The 19,768-nt window shown below is 40.4% G+C and overlaps 1 protein-coding gene across 6 annotated transcripts in view; it reads left to right on the forward strand.

Annotated features, from left to right (window-relative positions):
- Positions 1-1,255: 1,255 nt before the first annotated feature.
- ULK2 (unc-51 like autophagy activating kinase 2) overlaps positions 1,256-19,768 on the forward strand; it is a 40,693-nt gene continuing 22,180 nt past the window's right edge. Inside the window, exons 1-13 of one of the 6 annotated variants that reach the window (XM_030472849.1) lie at positions 1,970-2,046; positions 2,651-2,792; positions 3,257-3,349; positions 3,662-3,827; positions 4,595-4,636; positions 13,064-13,132; positions 14,036-14,068; positions 14,432-14,468; positions 15,993-16,166; positions 17,298-17,371; positions 18,346-18,447; positions 18,810-18,868; positions 19,185-19,267. In XM_030472849.1, coding sequence (XP_030328709.1) covers positions 14,039-14,068; positions 14,432-14,468; positions 15,993-16,166; positions 17,298-17,371; positions 18,346-18,447; positions 18,810-18,868; positions 19,185-19,267 — 559 coding nt within the window. In that variant the 5' untranslated portion in view covers positions 1,970-2,046; positions 2,651-2,792; positions 3,257-3,349; ... (2 more) ...; positions 13,064-13,132; positions 14,036-14,038. Of the gene's footprint in view, positions 2,047-2,650; positions 2,793-3,256; positions 3,350-3,661; positions 3,828-4,594; positions 4,637-7,065; positions 7,182-13,063; positions 13,133-14,035; positions 14,069-14,431; positions 14,469-15,992; positions 16,167-17,297; positions 17,372-18,345; positions 18,448-18,809; positions 18,869-19,184; positions 19,268-19,768 lie in introns of those variants that run through there. The other 5 variants (XM_030472848.1, XM_030472847.1, XM_030472846.1 and 2 more) reach the window with 5 other exon arrangements.

The following is a 19,768-nucleotide window of genomic DNA, read 5'->3' on the forward strand; positions in this document are numbered from 1 at the left end:
GCTGAAAGCAGAGCCTGTATCACACAAGAGGAGGCACGGCACAGCACAGCTACGTGGGGTTAGAGCTCTGCCCTGAGGATCCCAATATGCACCTTGTGTCGACTGTAACATCAGTGGTGGGTTAATTGCTGATGCTGAGGGTTCTGAGGCAAATGGGGGTATTGAGGAGGCCTGAAGGAGCTTCACAGGTGAAACTGGGATTTGGGGGTGGCCTGATGGAGAATGTGAGCAGAGAGGAAGAGAGCTGTGAGGAATGGGAAGCAGAGGAGTGGAGCGCAATTACGTTGATCTGGAGGTGAAGGTCAAAGGCTCCATGTGACTGGTGTGTGGTGACTGTTTGTTTTTCTTAATGCTTGTACGTGTTGCTGTAAACAGCCTCAGGCTGATCTAAAAGTGCTGAGGGGCAGAGGCTGTAAATTACAGACGTTGTTCTCCTTATAAAGAGAGCAAGCAACTTGAAGTGTCTTTGGCTTACAGCATTTTGTGTGCTCATTCCTCCATTGCTTCTCCATTCATTTAAGTTCCTTGTATTAGGTTTGATGTAGTCTTGGTGAGTGGCTGTGACCCTGGAGGTGCTGGGCTGGCCATATCACCACCCTGGCAGGGTGGGATGATCTGTACCTGCCTTCAGGAACAATTTCTTCCTCAAAGGGTGGTCAGGCATTGGAACAGGCTGCCCAGGGCACTGGTGGAATCACTGTCCCTGGAAGTGTTCAGATACCATGTAGATGAGGACCTTAGTGACATGTTTTAGTGGTGGACTTGGTAGTGCTGGGGGAATGGTTGGACTTGATGATCTGAAAGGTCATTTCCAACCTAGTTGATTACAATTCTATGATTAACCCCTGCCATGCTCTGTGCTGAGGGCAGCTGTCTTGGGGGCACCTCTGGCCCTCCCTTCTCTCCTGGTGGCCCCTCAGCGTTGTGCTCACTGGCCGGTCGGCTTGAGGTGGCTGAGGAAGCAGCTGAAGTGAAAAGCAGCGAGTGTTGGAAGCCATGGCCAGGCGTGGGGGGCTCAACCCACGGTTGGCTTCTACCCCAGCTCTGGGGTGAGGACGGAGGCTTGCTCCCAAGGGCCTGGGTTGATGTGTCCTCCCTGAGGGGACGACAAGGATCGGCCCCAGCGCCGAGGGGGGGCTCGGCGGGGCGCACTGCTGATGGGAGGGCGGCGGAGGGACCCCGCGGCGCGCTCCCGCCGGGTTAAACAGGGTGAGGCACTCTTTAGCCGCCGGCGGAAGCAGCCGAGCGCTGGGGCCTGCGCGATTCAGCCTATAAAAGGCGTGAGGTGGCGCGGAGCTCTGGGTAGTCGGAGCTGGGGCTGGCCGGGTGTGGGTTGTGAGAGAGGCGGTGGCGGAGCGGCGGGAGCCCGAAGGAGGCGGTGACGGCCTGAGAGACCCCCGTGTGCACCCTCGTAGCTTCATCCCCTCCCGCGGGCGGTGCGGCGGCGACAGCGACATCCACCCCCGGCGCCGCGGGCCGCGCCTCCCCACCGCCCTGCTGGATGCTCTGGGGCTCGGTCCCTGAGGGGTGCTGCGGCGCGGGCAGCCCCCGCTGTGGCGGGGCCATGGGGGCGGGCAGCGGCAGGGCGCGGAACCCCTTTCCCCGCTGAAGAAGGCCCCTTGTCCTGGCGCCGATGCCGCACTGTCCCCTCTTCCCCGGCCCCTGAGAGACTTCCCCCCGCCCCGCTCCTTCCCCGCCTTGCCCTCCTCATGCCAGACGGAGCCCCTCGCCTCGGAGACGCCCTGCAGCAGCCCCGCCGGGCCGGGGGTCTGCGGCTGCCCCCGCGGTATGAGAGGAGCTGCTCCCGCCGCCGGGGGCAGCCAGGAGAGGGGCAGGCACCTACCCCGCCGCCGGTTGCCGTGAGGCGGCTGTAGCTGCCTCGGCTGGAGGAAGAGCCCCTTTGTTTTCCCTCCCTCTCTTCTTCCTTCCCGGGGCTTCATGCCCCGCTGAGGGATGATGGAGGTGGTGGGGGACTTTGAGTACAGCAAGAAGGACCTGATAGGACACGGAGCCTTTGCTGTGGTCTTCAAAGGTCGTCACCGCAAGGTAAACAGCGATGGGCTTTGCCCGCAGCCGGAGCGGGGCCGGTTACACAACCCGGGCTGGGGTCGGGGTCGCTCCGCGGGGCTGCAGCCGTCAGGAGCCCCTCCCGGTGGTGGGGGGTGTGTGTGTCCTCTGAGAGAGTTCTGTAGTGATTTGGGTATTTGGGGAGAAATAAGAAGGAAGGGGCCGGGGTGGGCTGGGTACCAGGGCCCGGGGCTGGGCCTGCCGCTGCTGCAGCCCCAGAGCCGAGCTGCCAGCTCCCGGCCTCCATAAACCTCCTTTTTCTCCCCTAACAACCTATCTGCATTTCCACCTCTCCTCTCTGCTGTTTGGTAGCTCCCTAACATAACGGCGAGTGGAGAGTTGCAGCTGTATCGGAGGCTGAGCCCTTTGTTTGTCTGAAGGGTCATGTTTATCTCGCTGGATAACGAGGGATCTAATGGAAAATTGTCTCCTTTGGGATTGGCAGAAGATCTCTTAAATTCAGAGGTGTCTGATTTCCTGGCGTGGCTTGCTAATCACCCTGGATATTCATAGTTACATTATGGTTTCTTGCTGCTGTGAGAGTTTATTCTGGTGTTTGTGCCTAAAGTGCTCTGCTTTTCAGAAAACAACTCTTCAGATTTATCATCTTGGAGCACTAGGGCAGCACTCGCAACTTGGAGAGGCACAGGAGAGTGATTTTTGAGATAAAGGGAGAAAGGAAAACAGAAACTTTAAGGGCCACTGGAGATGCTCCCATCTTACAAGTAATAGTCAATTTATTTTTAGATAATATATAAATAGACAATATAAAAGTTTACTTTAAAAAACCCAGATGTTTTCTTGTGCAATTTTCAGTTGTAGAGCTTAAGGATAAAAATGGGAAGTCCTTAAAGGAGAGTAAAAGTAACTGAATCATTGAGAGAAGACTAAAAAGCAGATACATAGCACCACTACAAAAAAAAAAAAGGCATATGATTACCTACTACTTTTGATTTTTAAATGCTTTGGAACCCATGAACATGCAGTGTAGCTACAGCTGGTTTTTAATAGCTGTCTAAGCTATTGTGGAATGAAATAGTTCTTGATGGTGTCATGTGATGCAGTCACTGGTGGATAGAGTAGGGGTGATATCCCAACTTTTTCTCCAGTTCTTTACTAGGTAGTTGTTAGTGGTTAAAGTTAAAAACAATAGAAAACTGACAATGCTTTTTTGTTTGTTTGCTTCCAGAAAACTGATTGGGAAGTAGCCATAAAGAGTATTAACAAAAAGAACTTGTCAAAGTCACAAATCCTACTTGGAAAAGAAATAAAAATCTTAAAGGTATGTTAATTTGCAATGATTTTTAAAGCTGCTTTGCTTGAAAAGGAGTAGAGACTTTTGCCCTAGTTCATTCCAGGTCATGGGTAGTATCACAATAATTGCTGTTCTGCTGTTTGTTTGTTAGTTCCAGGAGAAATTCAGAACTAAAAAGACCAAGGAGGGGGGAAAAAAAAAATCAAAAGATACTTTTTAATTCTGGAAATGGTCTCAGAATGGGTTATGGGCATGATTTTGTAGTCAAAAGTGGAAAATTATTATAGAACCAGTCTCGGTGCTTTGCTTATTGTACACGTAGAAAACTTTGTCCTTCAGGATGGCTGATGTGGCACCTTTCCCAAGCAGCGCATACAACAAAAGTCATAGCTGAGGGTAGAACTTCAGTCTTTGATCTTTCCTCACCTTCTTTGCTCAAAGATGCCTTGAAAGCTAAAATCAGCATGTTGGATTTGATTCCTGAAGCAGTCTTCCTACTTCTGAGGTGTGTTAATTGATTAAAATGTGTAGTGTGGCTCTAATGAAGGAAAAAGCCCGGAGCATCAGTTTTTCAATGCTGTGTTATGGGAACATCTCCTTGGATGGTCCCTCGTCATTCTCCACTCTCTGAACTTCAACACATGCCATTTTAGACAGCTTTGCAGTAATAGTTAGTGCTGCTTTCTTTCCACATTTCCAAGCTTCTTGAGATACATCACTATTTTATATACTCATGTATACATGTTATATTTTAATATATTTGTTACACACCAGGAATTGTAGTGTTTGGTATATTAGTGTGCTGCAAGCATTTAGCAAAGACTCATGTTATTTTGAGCAGTTACAGTTAGTTTGAGCTGACCTGTGAGTTTAATTTGGTGTTATTTGGTTTGATTTCCTTTTTAGTGCAAAATGGTACAGTTGACTTGAACCAGAGTTGGTAACTCTGCTAAGTGAGAAATGTGTGAGACTAAATTTAGTGAGTTTTCAGTGTTCATTGAAGGATCAGTACTTCCTGTAACAAGACATAGAAAATAGGTTCTGGAACCAAATGTTTTTATGACCTCTGAAGATATTGCCTAATTTCCTATTCCTGTAAATATTGTCTAAACAGCTGGGATTTTGTCCAAATTCCATCATGTGGTCAAAAAGAGATGCTACCTTCCTTTGCAAAATTTGGTTCTCTTTGATTATCACCTAGCATGATAAATTTAAAAGAATAATAACAATGACAACAGGCCATTTCCATAATGCAGATATTTTGTTTTACAGGAACTTCAGCATGAGAACATTGTAGCTCTTTATGATGTCCAGGTAAAACATATTTTGATGCCTTTTCATTAAAATTTATTTATGAAAATACAATGCATATGTATGTTTACTGAGTAGAAAGTTTTGAATGGCCACATATTTTGTTGCTATGATCAGTTTGGTATTTAGAAAAAGAAATTCAGTTCCCTAGCAGTGGCGGGGGAGTTGTCTCATCTTTAACACACTATGCACTTATTTTGTGTTGGCTCTTTCTAATGAGCAGGATGCAGTGTTGGGATAGAAAGCCATGAGGAATACGGTTTACTGCCAGGCAGCAGGGGCAAGTGGTAGCCTGAGAAGCTCTGCAGAGGCTGTTTGTGTATTTTGGTCCTGTCTCCAGAGGAAAAGAATCAGCTGGCTGGGCTGGGAGCTCGATCAGTGGCAGTAACTATTCTGTTGAATTAGCCTTGTTTCCTTGGCCCTATAATTTAATTGGAAAGTGGGTGTTTGTGGATAACGACTGAATACAGCTGAAGGAAAATGTACTAGTAGAAATTGATCTGAATGGATGAAGCAAGTGACGTTAAGAAGTCAACATAACTTAAAATACTATATAGAAAAGAAGTAGCATCCTTGAGGTCTCTGTAACAAGGAAATGCATTGTGTAGCTCTGTATCACAGTGAGGAAGAACTGAAGGAAGTAGAAGACCACAATCACACATGTATATATTGCTGTTGCCTGTGTTCAAGAGGACAGGATAAAGTATAAAAGCCAAGCAGACATTTGGATCTTTTCAAGTAGGAGAAATAAGTATTAAATGGCTTCAAATTGTCTTCCTCTTTTTATGCCCAGGATCTTAAATGGTAAGGTGAAGGAGTTGGCTTTCTGGCCTATCCAGGGTGGTGTATTCCACTTGGTAGGAAGTACATCATATCCTAAGGCCTGCAAGTGTTGAATAAAGCTAAATGTGATGTAGGTTATACAGCCATTTGTTCTGCTTGAATAAGAACTATATATTTATCTCCTCAGCTCAATTCTAATCTTAAATGCAGAGTTACATTTATGAAAAAATTATTAAGACCCACCCTTGGGGCAGTGCATAGTTACAGGAATGGAAAATAGACATTTTTACTTTCTTCAGTATTTTCTGTCTTCACATATTTGCATCCTTAAAGGTTTTCAGCTTATGTGTAGATGTGTATCTCTAGCTATAGTAATCTGTGTTCCCATGACACATGCTAGGCAGGCTCAGGTTTTGCTGTGTGTAGTGCTACAGGACGTGTACTAAATTCTTTTGACTTTGGTACAAAACTGATGTTCATGTAGCTACATGAACTATGCATCAGAACTTCCCATTTGGATGTGTAGACTCTTCTCCCTCCTGGATCTTCACTTACTTCAGAGCTGCTCTGAGAGGGAAAGTACAGTCTCTTGTGCTTCTTGAAGAGACCAGGTTTTCCTGACTATTGCTAAGTGGAAATAATCTCTCAGCATCCTAAATTTAGTATATCCAGACATCTTAAAAGAAGCTTGAATTGTTGACTGAGGGTGTTGGTGTGTGAGTAAGCAGCTGAATTTCAGATTTATCATTTACAGTTATTTATATGTGAGCATTACCTTCTAAGCTTTGCAGCTCAACCTGAGGGTAGTTGACTAGATACATATTTTGATGATTTAACATTGTGTATCTTCTAAGCCTTGGAAAGGCTCTTTCTTCTTTTGATCTACACATAGAGCATCCACAAGGGAAGAGAGGGCAGAGCTGTACACTTGTCTGTGGTTTCTTTACCTACAGGTTATTTATAAACATAACTTTTATGCTTCTCTGCCACAAGAGAAGGTGCCTGTAGGGTGACAGGACTTCTTGAATGATCAGTCCTGTGCTGTCCATTTGAGAAGGGGATGTTGCTGCTTGTCACCGACTATTGCATTTAAATAAAATCAACAGTTAAAACCAAGAGAAGGGAAAACCTGTGTCTCATACCCTGGGCATATTTCAAACACATTCATGGCAAACATAAAGCCTAGCAGTATGATGCTACCTCTATAGAAGAAATTGCTTTACAAAATATGATCTAAAGAATGTGACACTTGCACAAATAAGCTTTTCCCTTTCTGCACAGGGCTGTGTTTGTGAAATATTGTCCATCATTAACTTGTATGATTACATTAATCTATAACCCAGCAAGAATGAACACTATGCAAGGCATTCACATGTCTACTAGGCTGTTACACCTACTAATTTTCTTTAGCATTTCATGTTCTAGCATGTACTGCCCTTTGTGTTGGCCATAATATTGTGAACACAGTGATATAGTACAGCAGATAAGACTTTAGGATTTCAAGCAATTTTTAAGTCACATAAGCTTTTTTTTTTTTCCTCAGTGCTGGAGCTAGTGGAGTCTGTCACAGTAGGCAGTTCTCAGTGAGACCGGGAGTCTGTTTTATTTTTATGGTTCTGTTGGTCTGAAGTTTTTCTTAACCTTAGACAGTTTGAAATAAGAAAATGCTCATGTTTCAGATGCACTGTTTGGCAAACCATTTAGCGGAATAATCCAAGAACTGGTTGTTGCACCAAGTTTCCAGATAAAAAAGATGGTGTGAAACGTAAGTGGCAAAACGAAGTAAAAATGTGTAAATTAATTGCAATGGAGAAGAAATATTTTTACCTCTCATAGTATTAAATGAAATTATTTGTATTTAATAGCAGTACTTTGAGATTAAAGCTGTATCCCTGCGTAGCAATTTGGAATATATCTTTAAAGTTTGAGAATGAAAGGGTAGTTGTTATTTTACATATTGCAAAGGGCTTCATTTGGAATTGTTTTCACAGGAGATAGATTCCTTCTCTTTCATCTCTGTTCATTTATATGTTCGTAAATCAGTGTAATAAAGATACATACGCCATTAGATTTTAATTAGATCTAAGGAGAATTTGTGAGCTATTCTGCTGAGAGTACATGAATATTTTAAAAGCTTCTATACATTGCTGTTGCTTCAGCTCCTATGAACACCATTTTGATACATTACTTGGTATGTACAGGGTGCACTGAGATAAATTACTAGAAATGCCATTCATCCAGAGACACACCCGAATGAATTGGTGTGTGCATTGGTTGGCATCAGAATCTTTTGTTCTGGTGCCAGCACAATAATTGCCCTTGATTTCTGTGAGGTGTTTACATGTAACACTGGCAGGTTTGATCTGCAGTTCAGCATTTGATATAAGCAGAGAAGCAGAGCATACCATTGTTGTTTGTGCCATCTCAGAAGGCTGGGGATCTGCACACCAGGGTGTGGAGACCATTGGTTCTAAGCCTGAAGACATTTGTGCAGACAAACTCAAGTATGAACTCTCCGTCTGTGCGAGGCAGATGTTTTGCAATAGTAGGGCTCTGAAAAATAAATATAAGCAGCTCACCTCTAAATGTGAGATTAATATTTTCACAAAGTGAAATGCCTAAAAAACCCCAGACTATGATAGATGGATAGCAAGATATAACCTGTTGAGACCTATTTTTATTTATCTTCTCGGGCAAGACTTTGGTAGTCTTTTATTTCAAGAAAAAAAGAATCCTGAATCTCTCAAATGGTGTAAGAATGCAGCTCTTTTCCCATGGTGGTGCTGTGGGTTGTCATTCATCCTGCAAAAGAAGACTTGGAAAGGAACCTAAAATAACCTCTTAACTCACCAGCATAAAGTACGTTGAGGTCCTTGAATAAAGTATTATACTGAACTATGAAGGTATCAGTGAGTTATTTGGAATGTGCTATATTTAGGACATGAATTTACAGTTTTGTGCAGTTCATGATCCCAAGTGTGTGCTGGGTGGAACTAATCTCTTACACAGTGCCAGACAGTGCCTGTTTTAGCAAATAATTTAATTCAAAACCTCTTTAGAATGTCAGCAGTCAGAATGAAAGCTGTAATGTATCTTGGAGATAGAGTTTTAGAATGAATTAATGTCTTCACTGTATGGAGTCTGAAGTTTGCTATTTGAACAGTAGTTTAGGGACAACTAATTTCTAGTGTGTTAGTGGAGAAACAGTATCTGAACAGAAATTGTTTCTTGCTTTAGCTCGTTGGTCCATACAGACCAACATTCCTGGTCTGTATGACCAGGAATTTTTGTCTGCATTCCATGCAGACAAAATAACTGCAGCTACTTCTGCTGTCTTTGACAGCACTGAGAGCTATGGGAGCAAGGCCAGTGATCCTTCTGGTATCTGCACCTCAGCCTTTACTTATACACAGGTGCCCGTGAGTTCTTACTGGGGATGTTTGTGGAACAAACCATATTATCTATACCTGCTGTTTTACCAGTGGGAATTAAATATTGCTGTTTGGTTTACCCAAGGACTCCAGGTGGTCTGGTAGCATTGCATATGTTTCTTGAGGCACTTGCTTCAAGTGTTCTGATGTGTGCTCTTGCTCTTGGTATCTCACAGCTTTGATTGCCTCCATACTCTCACCATAGCTCTTTCTGAACTATTGTCTTGTGAAAGAGGATGTCTCAATATATTTATTTTTTCCCTCAGCTCCTTAAGTCCACTGTGTTTGCCAGTATCCATCCTCACTGTGTGTGGAAATAGTCATGTGAAAATATGCTGTTCAGACAAGTTTTCAGACAAGGCAAAAAGAAAAAATCCTGCCCTGTAGAAATTGTAAAGGTTTTGAAATACTACCTGGCAGCTGATGCTAACTGGAAGGTTGGTTACGACAATATTGGGCTGCAAGGAATGACGCCGGTGTAGGCGTTCAAGGTTAGGGACAACCAGTTGGAATTTGTTTTGGCCGACAGAACCAAAGAATTGGAGTTACTACATAGTCCTTAGCTTACCCGCTGTGCCTAGATGCTGTAATTTGTATTTCAAAACTGTTTCAGATGATCTTCTAGTATGTGAGTGTGGTAAATGTTTAGCGTGCTGTGAACAGTTTTGCCTTTCCTTTGCGTTGTGCAGCAGGCCAGTCTCTTTCACTGCCTCCCATATGTATTAGTTAAGTACAGCGTTTCACATAGCAGAAAATGATATGGCTATTGTGGTACATTTCTCCATGACTGATTGCTCTTTTATGTAAATAATTGGCAGCATGCATGCTATTTGAATCCTACAGGCACATGTCAAGTGACATTTAGTCTAAGACTTAACATTTAGTCAGAACTAACAAAATGTTCAGTCCTTTGCATGATAGGAGCTGAACATGTTAAAGCTGCTGCTGTGGTGCACACAGAAAGTGAAACAAGAGTATCTGTAATACAGTAAGAAACAGCCTTAAAAACATCTAGACCAGTCATTTTTTCACTAGATCATTAGAACTTCTGCCAAATGAATTTAATGGGTTTAAAAAAAAAAAAAAAAGTATTGCTGGGGAGAAAAAAAAAAACAAAATCAGAGCAAATAAAGCACAAATTAACATATCAGAAAATCAATCAGATAATAGCAGTGCACAAGCTGTCAGGTTAACTCTCATACTTTTGGGACTCTGATCATAAACTCCAGCTAACCAGAATCTACAGGCCTGGAACAGAAACATGTTAACTGTTTATTTGCTACAGTTTCAGCTGTGGCAGCTCACCAAGAGCTCCTTGCACACTTTCAGCTTGTTCTAAAAGAGGACTTCCTAACCCAAAAGAAATCTAGGCTATGTTTCTGCCAGTACACCAGAGTTCTAGCAACAGCTGTCAGAAGTAACCATGGATGTTTTGACTTCTTTTTCGATTAATGGCTTTTAAATGGAACTGCTGTGCCGAGCCTGTGCTTTGGGTTGGAACTTCACATCCCCTGAGACCACTGGGATTAAAACACAGCAAATTTTGGCAAATATGTTGCCTCTTAATCCCTATTAGGTTTATCTGTAAGCTTTCAGAATTGTAAAATGGTTTCCTATTAACCTTTGTCATCTTTTTCAACTTATAAGTTAAACCTAGATTCAGAATAAGGAGCAAAAATAGGTTTTGTCAAGCAAATTTCAAGCAACAAAGCAAGGCATGCTGGGCAAAACTGCTCTGTAATTGTTGCAACACAACGTACATTTGTTTTGCTTCATTATTTTTCCAGGTAGAAGTGTAGGCGAGAACCATTCCAGCTGCAGTAATTTTATGACCTGTGTATCAATGTAAATATTCAAAAGCTTGTTTCAAGAAGCAGTTTAGAATAGCTTGCTAGATCAGCTTTATTCCTGCAGGTTAGGTCTGAAATATGCTGGTTTACTAATCTTTTCTTTTTTGAACACTTTGCTTAGCAAGTCAACAGCAATCACAAATCTAGGCAATGATGATAGGGATAGCCTTATTTCTCAGCAAAATAATTTAGAAGGGAAACATGTGTCTACAGAATTATTCTGTCTTCTGAGTGTATTCCCAAAATGGAGATCACATTCCCAGTTAGGCTGGCCAAGAACTGTGATGCAAAATTTGAGGGATGAACATGTCAGCTGTTGTGAACTAAAGTTGGCGTTGGTGGGATATTGAAAAGTGTTTGGTTATGTGTTAAACTTGGGATGAGATGTGGCTGGGAATCTTGGTACCAGTAGTGTGCCAAGTATTACTTCAGCAGTACGAATTAGGAAAGACTTTTGACCAGTCTGGGACAATCTCTTTGTAAAACCTCTAATCTGATCTGGTTTAATAAAAAACAATTATCCAAGCTACAGAAGGAAACACTCTAATTCTTACGATGACTTTAACCAAGTGACTTGTTTGATTATTTTTAATCAAGAATATCAGTCAAAATAAGATGAGTGATTCTACTGGAGGGAAATTTAGTGACTTTCTTTAAGCAGGTTAGTACAACAGGACAAATCATTAACTCCATGTTTCTTAAGAGAGCAGATTGATTTGAAAGGACTTTCCAAGTGAATCCAGAAAACACATTCTCTTAGTTTTGAGATGAATAAATGTCTGTTGTGAGCTGAGCATTACATACTGCCATAAGCTGCTGGTTTTGTACAGAGACTGTTGTGTAGTGGAGGCACTGACGCTGTGGAACATCTATTTCTGATTCATGGGATTGCTATGTTTGGGTGGAAATCCATTAGCTGAGCTTCTTTCTTGTCACTGGAGAACAGGCAGTTTCCATGCTTCTTAGCTGCGTTATTCATTTACACATCACAATTGTCCTTTAAGTGACATGCTCTGCCGTTGGCAGAATTTTTAGTTCGGTAAATGGGGATGTCGGAGTTGCTGTTTGTCATCCTTGGGGTTCCTGAAAGAAAGTGAGATTCTGTCTTGTGAGATGTTGTTGTGAAAGAATTATGTAGAAAGAAACAACATTTATCATTATGTAGTTTCAGTAATTTACAGAGCAAGTAATTACTTTTTTATATTTTTTTCACTTTAATGTATACACTTTAGGTTTTGAGGCATTTACAGGATTGCGAATTATGGTTGCCATTGGCCACAGCTGTTACAGAAACATTGAACAATTGGGACTTCTGAAATGTGATCTACTGCTGCTTTAATATTCTATATTAGTTGGAGTTTGCCTTTCATTCCCAACAGATTTGACTAATGTTCCTAGAAACTTGCTTTCTTTGAAGCTCATTTCCAAATGTAAACAGATCTGTAATGTGCTTGATGTTCTGAGCTGGAAAGAACCTCAAACGCATTTCTGTAACACAGACAAAAGTGGCTAAACTAAACGCTTCCCGAACACGAAGCAGCCTAATACAGTCTTGGATTAACCTTAAAACATCCAGTTCATCTTGAACTGAACTTTGTACAGTTATCTGTAGTTGATATCTGTATCTGTGATGGTTTGGTAGAAATCAGCTTTAATGGGTTGTGCCATCCATGTGCCGTGTGTGATATTTAAGGTCTTTGGTTTCCCCCACCTGGGCCTAAGGGCCCATTTTTACTTTATTTTTCTTTTCAAGCTTCCTAGTCTGACCTGTTAGTGAGCCCTTGAAAATGGCACTCCTGTATTAGCTATTGCCAGGTCAGTCAAAGGGAACATGTGCTGAAGCTTTAACACAAACACTGAGAAAGGTGACTTAAGTTCACAGCTTTTGTTTTGCCGTGCAGTGTCCCTTTTGACTTTCTTTTTTGACACTAGCTAGCAGAATACAGTCAGGCTGACTACATTTCCATTTAGAGCTGGGGTATATGTCTGGCCTTGTGTTTTGCCGTGCAGTGTCCCTTTTGACTTTCTTTTTTGACACTAGCTAGCAGAATACAGTCAGGCTGACTACATTTCCATTTAGAGCTGGGGTATATGTCTGGCCTTGTGTGTTTTGCAATCTTGGTATTTGCCTTCAACTGTCTTAAAAACATATTTCCCCACAAACTGTCAATCCATTCTTTATTTTTAAACTGAAAAGGAGGTAACATACCATGCAACTAAAACCATCATCCTGTTTAGTGTGCATCTGTATGTTTCCTTCTGGTTCTCTTTGTGTTCTTTCTGTCTTACTCTGTCAACTCACAGGGAAAAAATGCTTTTAGTTTATAAAAGATCTCAAAGTGTTCTCAACTTCGTTTTGTTGCCAGCTGTAGGCACAACAAAACTTACATGCAGGAGGCTTTGTGGAAAATGATGTTGGTTATTGGCATAGACAGGTAGGTTCTTTCTTCCCTCACACAAAATAAGTATTTGTAAAAAAGGTGAATGTTCTTGTTAGGGTCAGGTTTAAGCACAGACATTTTTACTACATTTTACTGCTTTTAATGCATTTTCGTGTGTAGATAATTTACAGTAGAAGTTGGCTAATCTGTCGTTGAGTAACTTTTACCCAGTTACAAGAGAGGGAATTCAGGTTGCAAATAGGTTAGGTCAGAGGAGGTCACTGCTTTGGAAAATCTCAATAGGGCTGCCATAACAAATCGCACCTTTGCCATAAGGCATTTAGGTCCATGGCAGGGACATGCTTCTGCCAGTGACTTGCTGAGGGAGATATTTTACAGAAGTATGCATGATTCCTGAAGTAATTATCCTACAAAACAGCATTTGGGAATCAGTTTATTCCAGACAGTTAACTGCTGTGTGATTTCTGACTGACCTTTGGCTTGTCAGATGGCAAAACCAAAGCTTGTTTTACCCAGAAGCAAGGAATGTAACTTTGGAATTCCTCCTTAGAAAGCTGGTTGTCATAGCCACATTGTCTTGCTTATGGTTTGTAACTCTGTCCAGTATATTTGTGACTAAATATTACTGGCAATTGAAAGCTGAGGGAGTGATATACAGCAGAAACTGATGTTACTTACTGTATGATGCTCTTTCAAATGATAGCTTTAGTCTTCAGGATATTTATTGCCTGATTTTTTTTTTGCAAATACTAATATTTTTGAAAAGGTGAAGTATTTAATGGTGGGGAATGTATGTATCTGCTACTCTCTAAAGCAGTGACTTTAACATAAGGTGTCTCGATTGAAAAAAATCTCATGTTACACTTGGTTAATGCAGGTGCTGAAGGCTTTGTCTTGTCATATTCTTAAATGGGATTTGTTCTCCTTCTCTTTTAGGAAATGCCCAATTCTGTCTTCTTGGTAATGGAGGTATGTGTTAACGTACATGTTTCTTTCTGGCTGATTTTAAAGGTGTTTTTTAGACAAAGCTTCTTTGCACAGCTGCAAAATAACCATGACTTGTTAAAGCAAGCAGTTCTGAAAACTGTTTACTTCCCATGCACTGCTAAATTAGCAGTGTTTGTTCCATAAAGTATTCCATTTCATTTTCTGATACTAGAAGTATTGATGAAGTGTTACATCTCAAATTATTGATTACAGATAATCAACAAAACAATTTTAAGGCAAACAGCTGGAAGTGATCTTCTCATTTTCATTAAAAGATTACAAAGTAAAAAATATAAAGAAAGTTTCAGTGCTTGTGTTCTGAATAAAAACCTTTCTTTTTGACAGTACTGCAATGGTGGGGATTTGGCAGATTACTTACAAGGTAATTGATCACTGTATTTCCCTATTAAGAAGCTATTGCATTACATGCTTATAGACTGTATTCCTGTAATCCACTGATGTTTCTCTAAGTTGTTTTTTTTTTTTGTTATCTTTTAAATATTTTTCTGTTCATGAAATGTCTATAATTCCACAATGCATGTTCCCCCTGGTGTGATTTCTACAGTCCCCTCTTTACAAATTCACAAAGAATCTCTTGAGTGTTTTATTCTGTCTCAGTCCAGGTCAGCAGCAGAGTGTTATTTATTGTGCATTTGTGTGCCATCCTGGAAACTTGAAAACTAAATTTGAAGCTGCAGGGAACCATAAGGTTTTGCATTTGTTTAAAAATAGTGTTTTTAAATGCCATTCATAATTGAAACAAAAAAGCAATTGAAACAAAGTAGCAATGAAGGTAAATAAAATAATGCACAGGCAGAAACTGCTTTTTGCCACTGCTTTCAAAACAGTTGAATGTAATATTTCCTTATTTGTAAATGGGGGAGAAGATGTAACTAACCATAAATAGCATGCCGAAAAATGTGTGGTTTTCTATTGCTAAAGTTGTGTTTTGGGGGCTGCTCCCAGTGTTTTGATTCCACCTGCTTGCTTTTCCAAGATCTGCACTTAAAAATACCGAATTACTTATATAATAACACTTTCTACAAAGAGGCAGTTCTGGTTCAGAAGTGATTTTGCCCTTCGGCGTGGCTCTGCCCAAAGTGAAGACACAAGTTAGAGAATCATGACAAACCAATTCTTATTCCAAACAAAATTTTGAGCAGAGATGGTGACCTTCCTATTTTTCTTGATGAAAATATTCTTCTACTTGCCCTTGTATCTCAGAATGTTGAAGGAATCTTTCTGTGAATCTTCCTGTGAAAGCTATTGTTATGGTAACTGTGCATATTAAAAGCCTAATTCACTTCCCTTAAAATCCCTGGAAAGACTCATACAGTATAATCCAGCTCCTGTGTTCAGTACTTTTTCAGACTGCAGTGAAGTAATACCTTCTGAAGAGACTTTTAGAAGTACATCCTATTTTTTCCCTTCCAAATAAATTTTATCATGGATGAAATTTTTTTGAGGAGAGTGGTTATTTGCATCCCCATAATAATTTGTTTTAAGAACAGGTTTTGTGGCTTCAGGTTGTAACAAGATTGCAGATATATTTAATGTTCTAAACTGTGAAGCTATTTTATTTTCTTGGCTCCTTTGCCTTTTTGGTGAGTTTAGGATTTAGTGGTGATTGAGAAGTTTTTCAATTATTATGCTACGATGTTGACTGAACTATTATAAACCCAGATAATTAAGTACTGTAGCTAGTGTAAAACTATGGAGATGTGTATGTTGTTGGGAGTATATACATTTATAGGAAAACACTGAAGATTGGAATGTTCTGAATGTAATTCACTATGGTTTGATTGTCTTCATTGTTTTCACAGTCAATCACTGTGAAGTTTATTGCTTTTTGCCCAAAGATAATGATATTTATTTTCTCATCTGTTCCTGTGTATGTTATTTCCAGCTAAAGGAACTCTTAGTGAAGACACCATCCGTGTGTTCCTCCAGCAGATTGCAGCAGCTATGCGCATTCTGCACAGTAAAGGAATCATTCACAGGGATCTTAAGCCACAGAATATTTTGTTGTCTTATGCCAGTCGTAGAAAGTCAAGTGTCACTGGGATACGCATCAAAATAGGTAAATATGCTTTTCTCTGATGTCATTGTAGATCATCACTGTTGGATTGTTTCCCTACTCTGAAGTATCTCTCTACTGAAAGCACAGAGGGTGTACTGGGTATGGTGTGTACTAAATTTATGTAAATCAGGCAGTAAGTCTAGAATGATGAGCTTTATGCTGTAATGCAGGTTCTCAGTATAAGAAAGATGGAGCCATAAAGACCTTTTTGATTAAATCTGTAGGAAAAAGAAACCTATTTAGCTGATGTTTCTAGTATTAAGCTATTTTAAGTAGACATAAATCTGTAACCTTTGAAACTTTGAGTAGCCTTTAGTCCATTTCAAACTGTGCGCATGCAAGATGCCAGTCTGAGTTCCAGCTGGGGGTGTTTTTGTGGTAGACCCTCCTAAGGGTTATTTGAGAAGTTTAGAAATGTAGGTTATGACCTATTTTTGACAGAAGAACATTTGGCATTGTAACTGGGGGGAGATGTCAGTTGGTCAGGATACTACCAAACTCCTCTTCAGAGGACACTTCAGGCATTTTAACCTCTCATTGTTGTCAGTTAAAATGTCCACTTAAAAATACCTTGTTTTAAACAAGTTGACTTTCTGTGCTTTTGCTCAGCCAAAATCTGAGATCTGTTCCAACTCAATCCATCTTCTGAGCAGCACAGAAGAGACAAAATTTATTTCTTCTCTTGCTGTCCTTACTTGATAGTGTCAGATGCTTTTGCCTACATGGAAAATTCAGGCATCAGAAACTTGACTTCTTAAACTTCTACCTGATGTGATTTCACTGAAGCAGATTGTATATTCATCACTCTTAATGAACCATTTATATTTAGCCACTGACTTTAATCCTTTCCTGCTGACGCCAGACAGTGTTCTCTGCAGCTGGGGAGATGGTCGAGCAGCAGTTTGTGCAAATGATGCCACTGCTGTTTCTTGGCTTGCTCTTTGGAAGTTATACATTATTCTTTCAGTGGAACATAGATTTTACTATTCCATGTAGTTGGCTATATATTATATGTGTCTTTTTCTCTCTAGCTGGTAATTGTAGCAGATTTCAATATGAGACATGATTTTTAGACACTAAAAACCTGAAAATTTTCTATCTTTTCATTGACAAATATGTTTCTTTATGTAGCTGACTTTGGTTTTGCTCGTTATCTGCATAGCAACATGATGGCTGCAACTCTCTGTGGTTCCCCTATGTATATGGTAGGTGACAGTATATTTCAGATTATGTTGCTTATCTCAAACATTCTCCTACTAGAACAAAATAATCTACTGCTTGCAGATTGGCAGATGCCTGATATTGCTTCAGAAGTACTGGGGGCAGCATTCAGTGTACCTTTCCATAGATTTACTAGCTCCTGTTTTCTTGTGATGCGGAGATCACAATTGTTGAAATCAGAGAGACATTGAGCATTTTTTAGCACTGCAGGGAGGAAAAATCTTAGAGAATTAAAAGGCAATACATTTTAGTTTTGGGTTTTTTTGTTTTTTTTTTTGTGAAGTGGTTTCATTCCCATATGAACCCACTCCTCCCCCTTGAAAATAAGGCATTATCTCCTTCCCAGTTTCTAAGAAAATAAAAAGTGATCAAATATAGGCTAGAAGTTAAACAGCTACTTGATGTTTCATTCTGGTTATTTAATGTATTCTCTTACATGTGGGGTTTGTTCTGTTTGGGGTTTTTTAACAATTTGGAGTAAATTGCTATTAATTTTTACTAAGTAGTGTGATTGTCAGTTGAGCACTGAACTGTCTGACTTTGGCACTACCACTACTGTACTCTATGGTCATAGGAAGATCTTTTGGCTTTCCCTTGGCTCGTTTTTGTATATGTAAAATGGTGGTAATAATATTCCTTATGAAATGCTTTGTTATTTATCCATGAGGAACACTGCATAAACCAAGTAAATAACACTTAACCTCTTACTCCATATGTGGTAAGCGTTAGGTGCTTTCTTTAGAACATTTCTAGTTTTCTGTGGTTTGGAAAGATCATAGCTTTCATTTTAGATAGAACTGTTACCTTTCAAGTCATGTGATGCAGATTAAAATGTTAATTTTGTCTTACAATAAAGTGCTCTCTGTTAATGCTGCTCTGACAGAAGAACTGTAGAACTTGTATTCCTGTGGGTTTGCTGTTCTGCTTTTCCCCTCTGAGACTTTGCTGTTCTTTCCAGGCCCCTGAAGTGATTATGTCTCAACACTATGATGCTAAAGCAGATCTGTGGAGCATAGGAACTGTGATTTATCAGTGTCTCGTTGGAAAACCACCTTTTCAGGTAACACTTTTTTCCTTTTCCCTCTTTAGTCTCATGGAAATTCCTAGGGTTTTTCCTTCCAGTCACGCAAACAGAAGTAAATAGTGATACCTGAATGTAGTGTCAGTGATTCAAAGGCCAGATCTTTTGAGGATGATACCAAGGGAGGAGGTGCTCATACTTTGTCTGTGAGGTCCATGTGTTCAGTCCAGAGGAAATATGTAAGGATACACAGTACTGAAGTCACTGCTGTGCTTGGGGTTTTCTCCTTTAATGCCTCCTTTTATATGCAAAAGCCTCCTTTTTTGCATTTGTGTGCATAGGTACAAAAACTGTTTTCTACATGAAACTGAGCTTTAATAATGTACGTTTTTATTTGACAGGCCAATAGTCCTCAAGATTTGAGAATGTTTTATGAAAAGAACAGGAATTTGATTCCTAGGTATGTCACCATGGCCTTTTCTGTCACTCGAATTTGTTGACTAAACACTTTTTCATCTTTGGGAATGCTTGGGATTCATAAGAATATTTGGTGTTGCTATCTTTGCAAGGATGTAGTATGATACCAGTGACTCATGTTGCATCTTGCCTTCATTGTACCTTGCTGAGTTGCAAGGGTTACGTGCTAAGGCTGTAGAGCATGTATAGTGAAGACTTAGGGACGTGGCAGAATGCTGACTTTCTGAAATTTAATGTGCTATGCATTATTTAATGCATACATTAAATTTAATGCATGTTTTACTTCCTCTTGTGTGCAGTATTCCTAGGGAAACATCAGCTTATCTGGCTGACCTGCTGTTGGGTTTGCTTCAGAGAAACCAAAAAGATAGAATGGACTTTGGTATGTAATTTTTCCTTTTGCTCTCTTGACTTTCCTTGTTAGTTGTATTCATGTGACCAGAATAACTGTCTTGACCTTTTACCCACGGCCAATTAAATGAACAGTGAAGTATATTTTTTCTTCTCAGTAATGATAAAGAAGGCAGAGTAGCAAAAATAAATCATTAGGTAACTACTGTCAGTATTAAGGAATGCACGTAAATCATGACTTTTTTTTGTAAATTAGTTTAATGTTGTAAATTAGTTTAATTCTTTCAGTTGTGGCCTCCTGTCGTGGTTTAAGTCCAGCTGGTAAATCAGGACCATGCAGCCGCTCACTCACTCACTCCCCCTCAGTGTTAACAGATAGACCTTAAATTTCATGTTACAGTCTTTTATTTCTGTTACTTTCACTGGTGTTTTGGCTTCAGACTGGGAGCAGATATCTCTGATCTCCGTGTGGTGTTGGTTGCAGAAATGTAACAAAGTACTGGCGATGAGAGATGTAATCTTACATCAAAAT

The sequence above is a fragment of the Strigops habroptila genome (assembly GCF_004027225.2).
Source record: "Strigops habroptila isolate Jane chromosome 13 unlocalized genomic scaffold, bStrHab1.2.pri S16, whole genome shotgun sequence".
NCBI classification, from domain to species: domain Eukaryota; kingdom Metazoa; phylum Chordata; class Aves; order Psittaciformes; family Psittacidae; genus Strigops; species Strigops habroptila.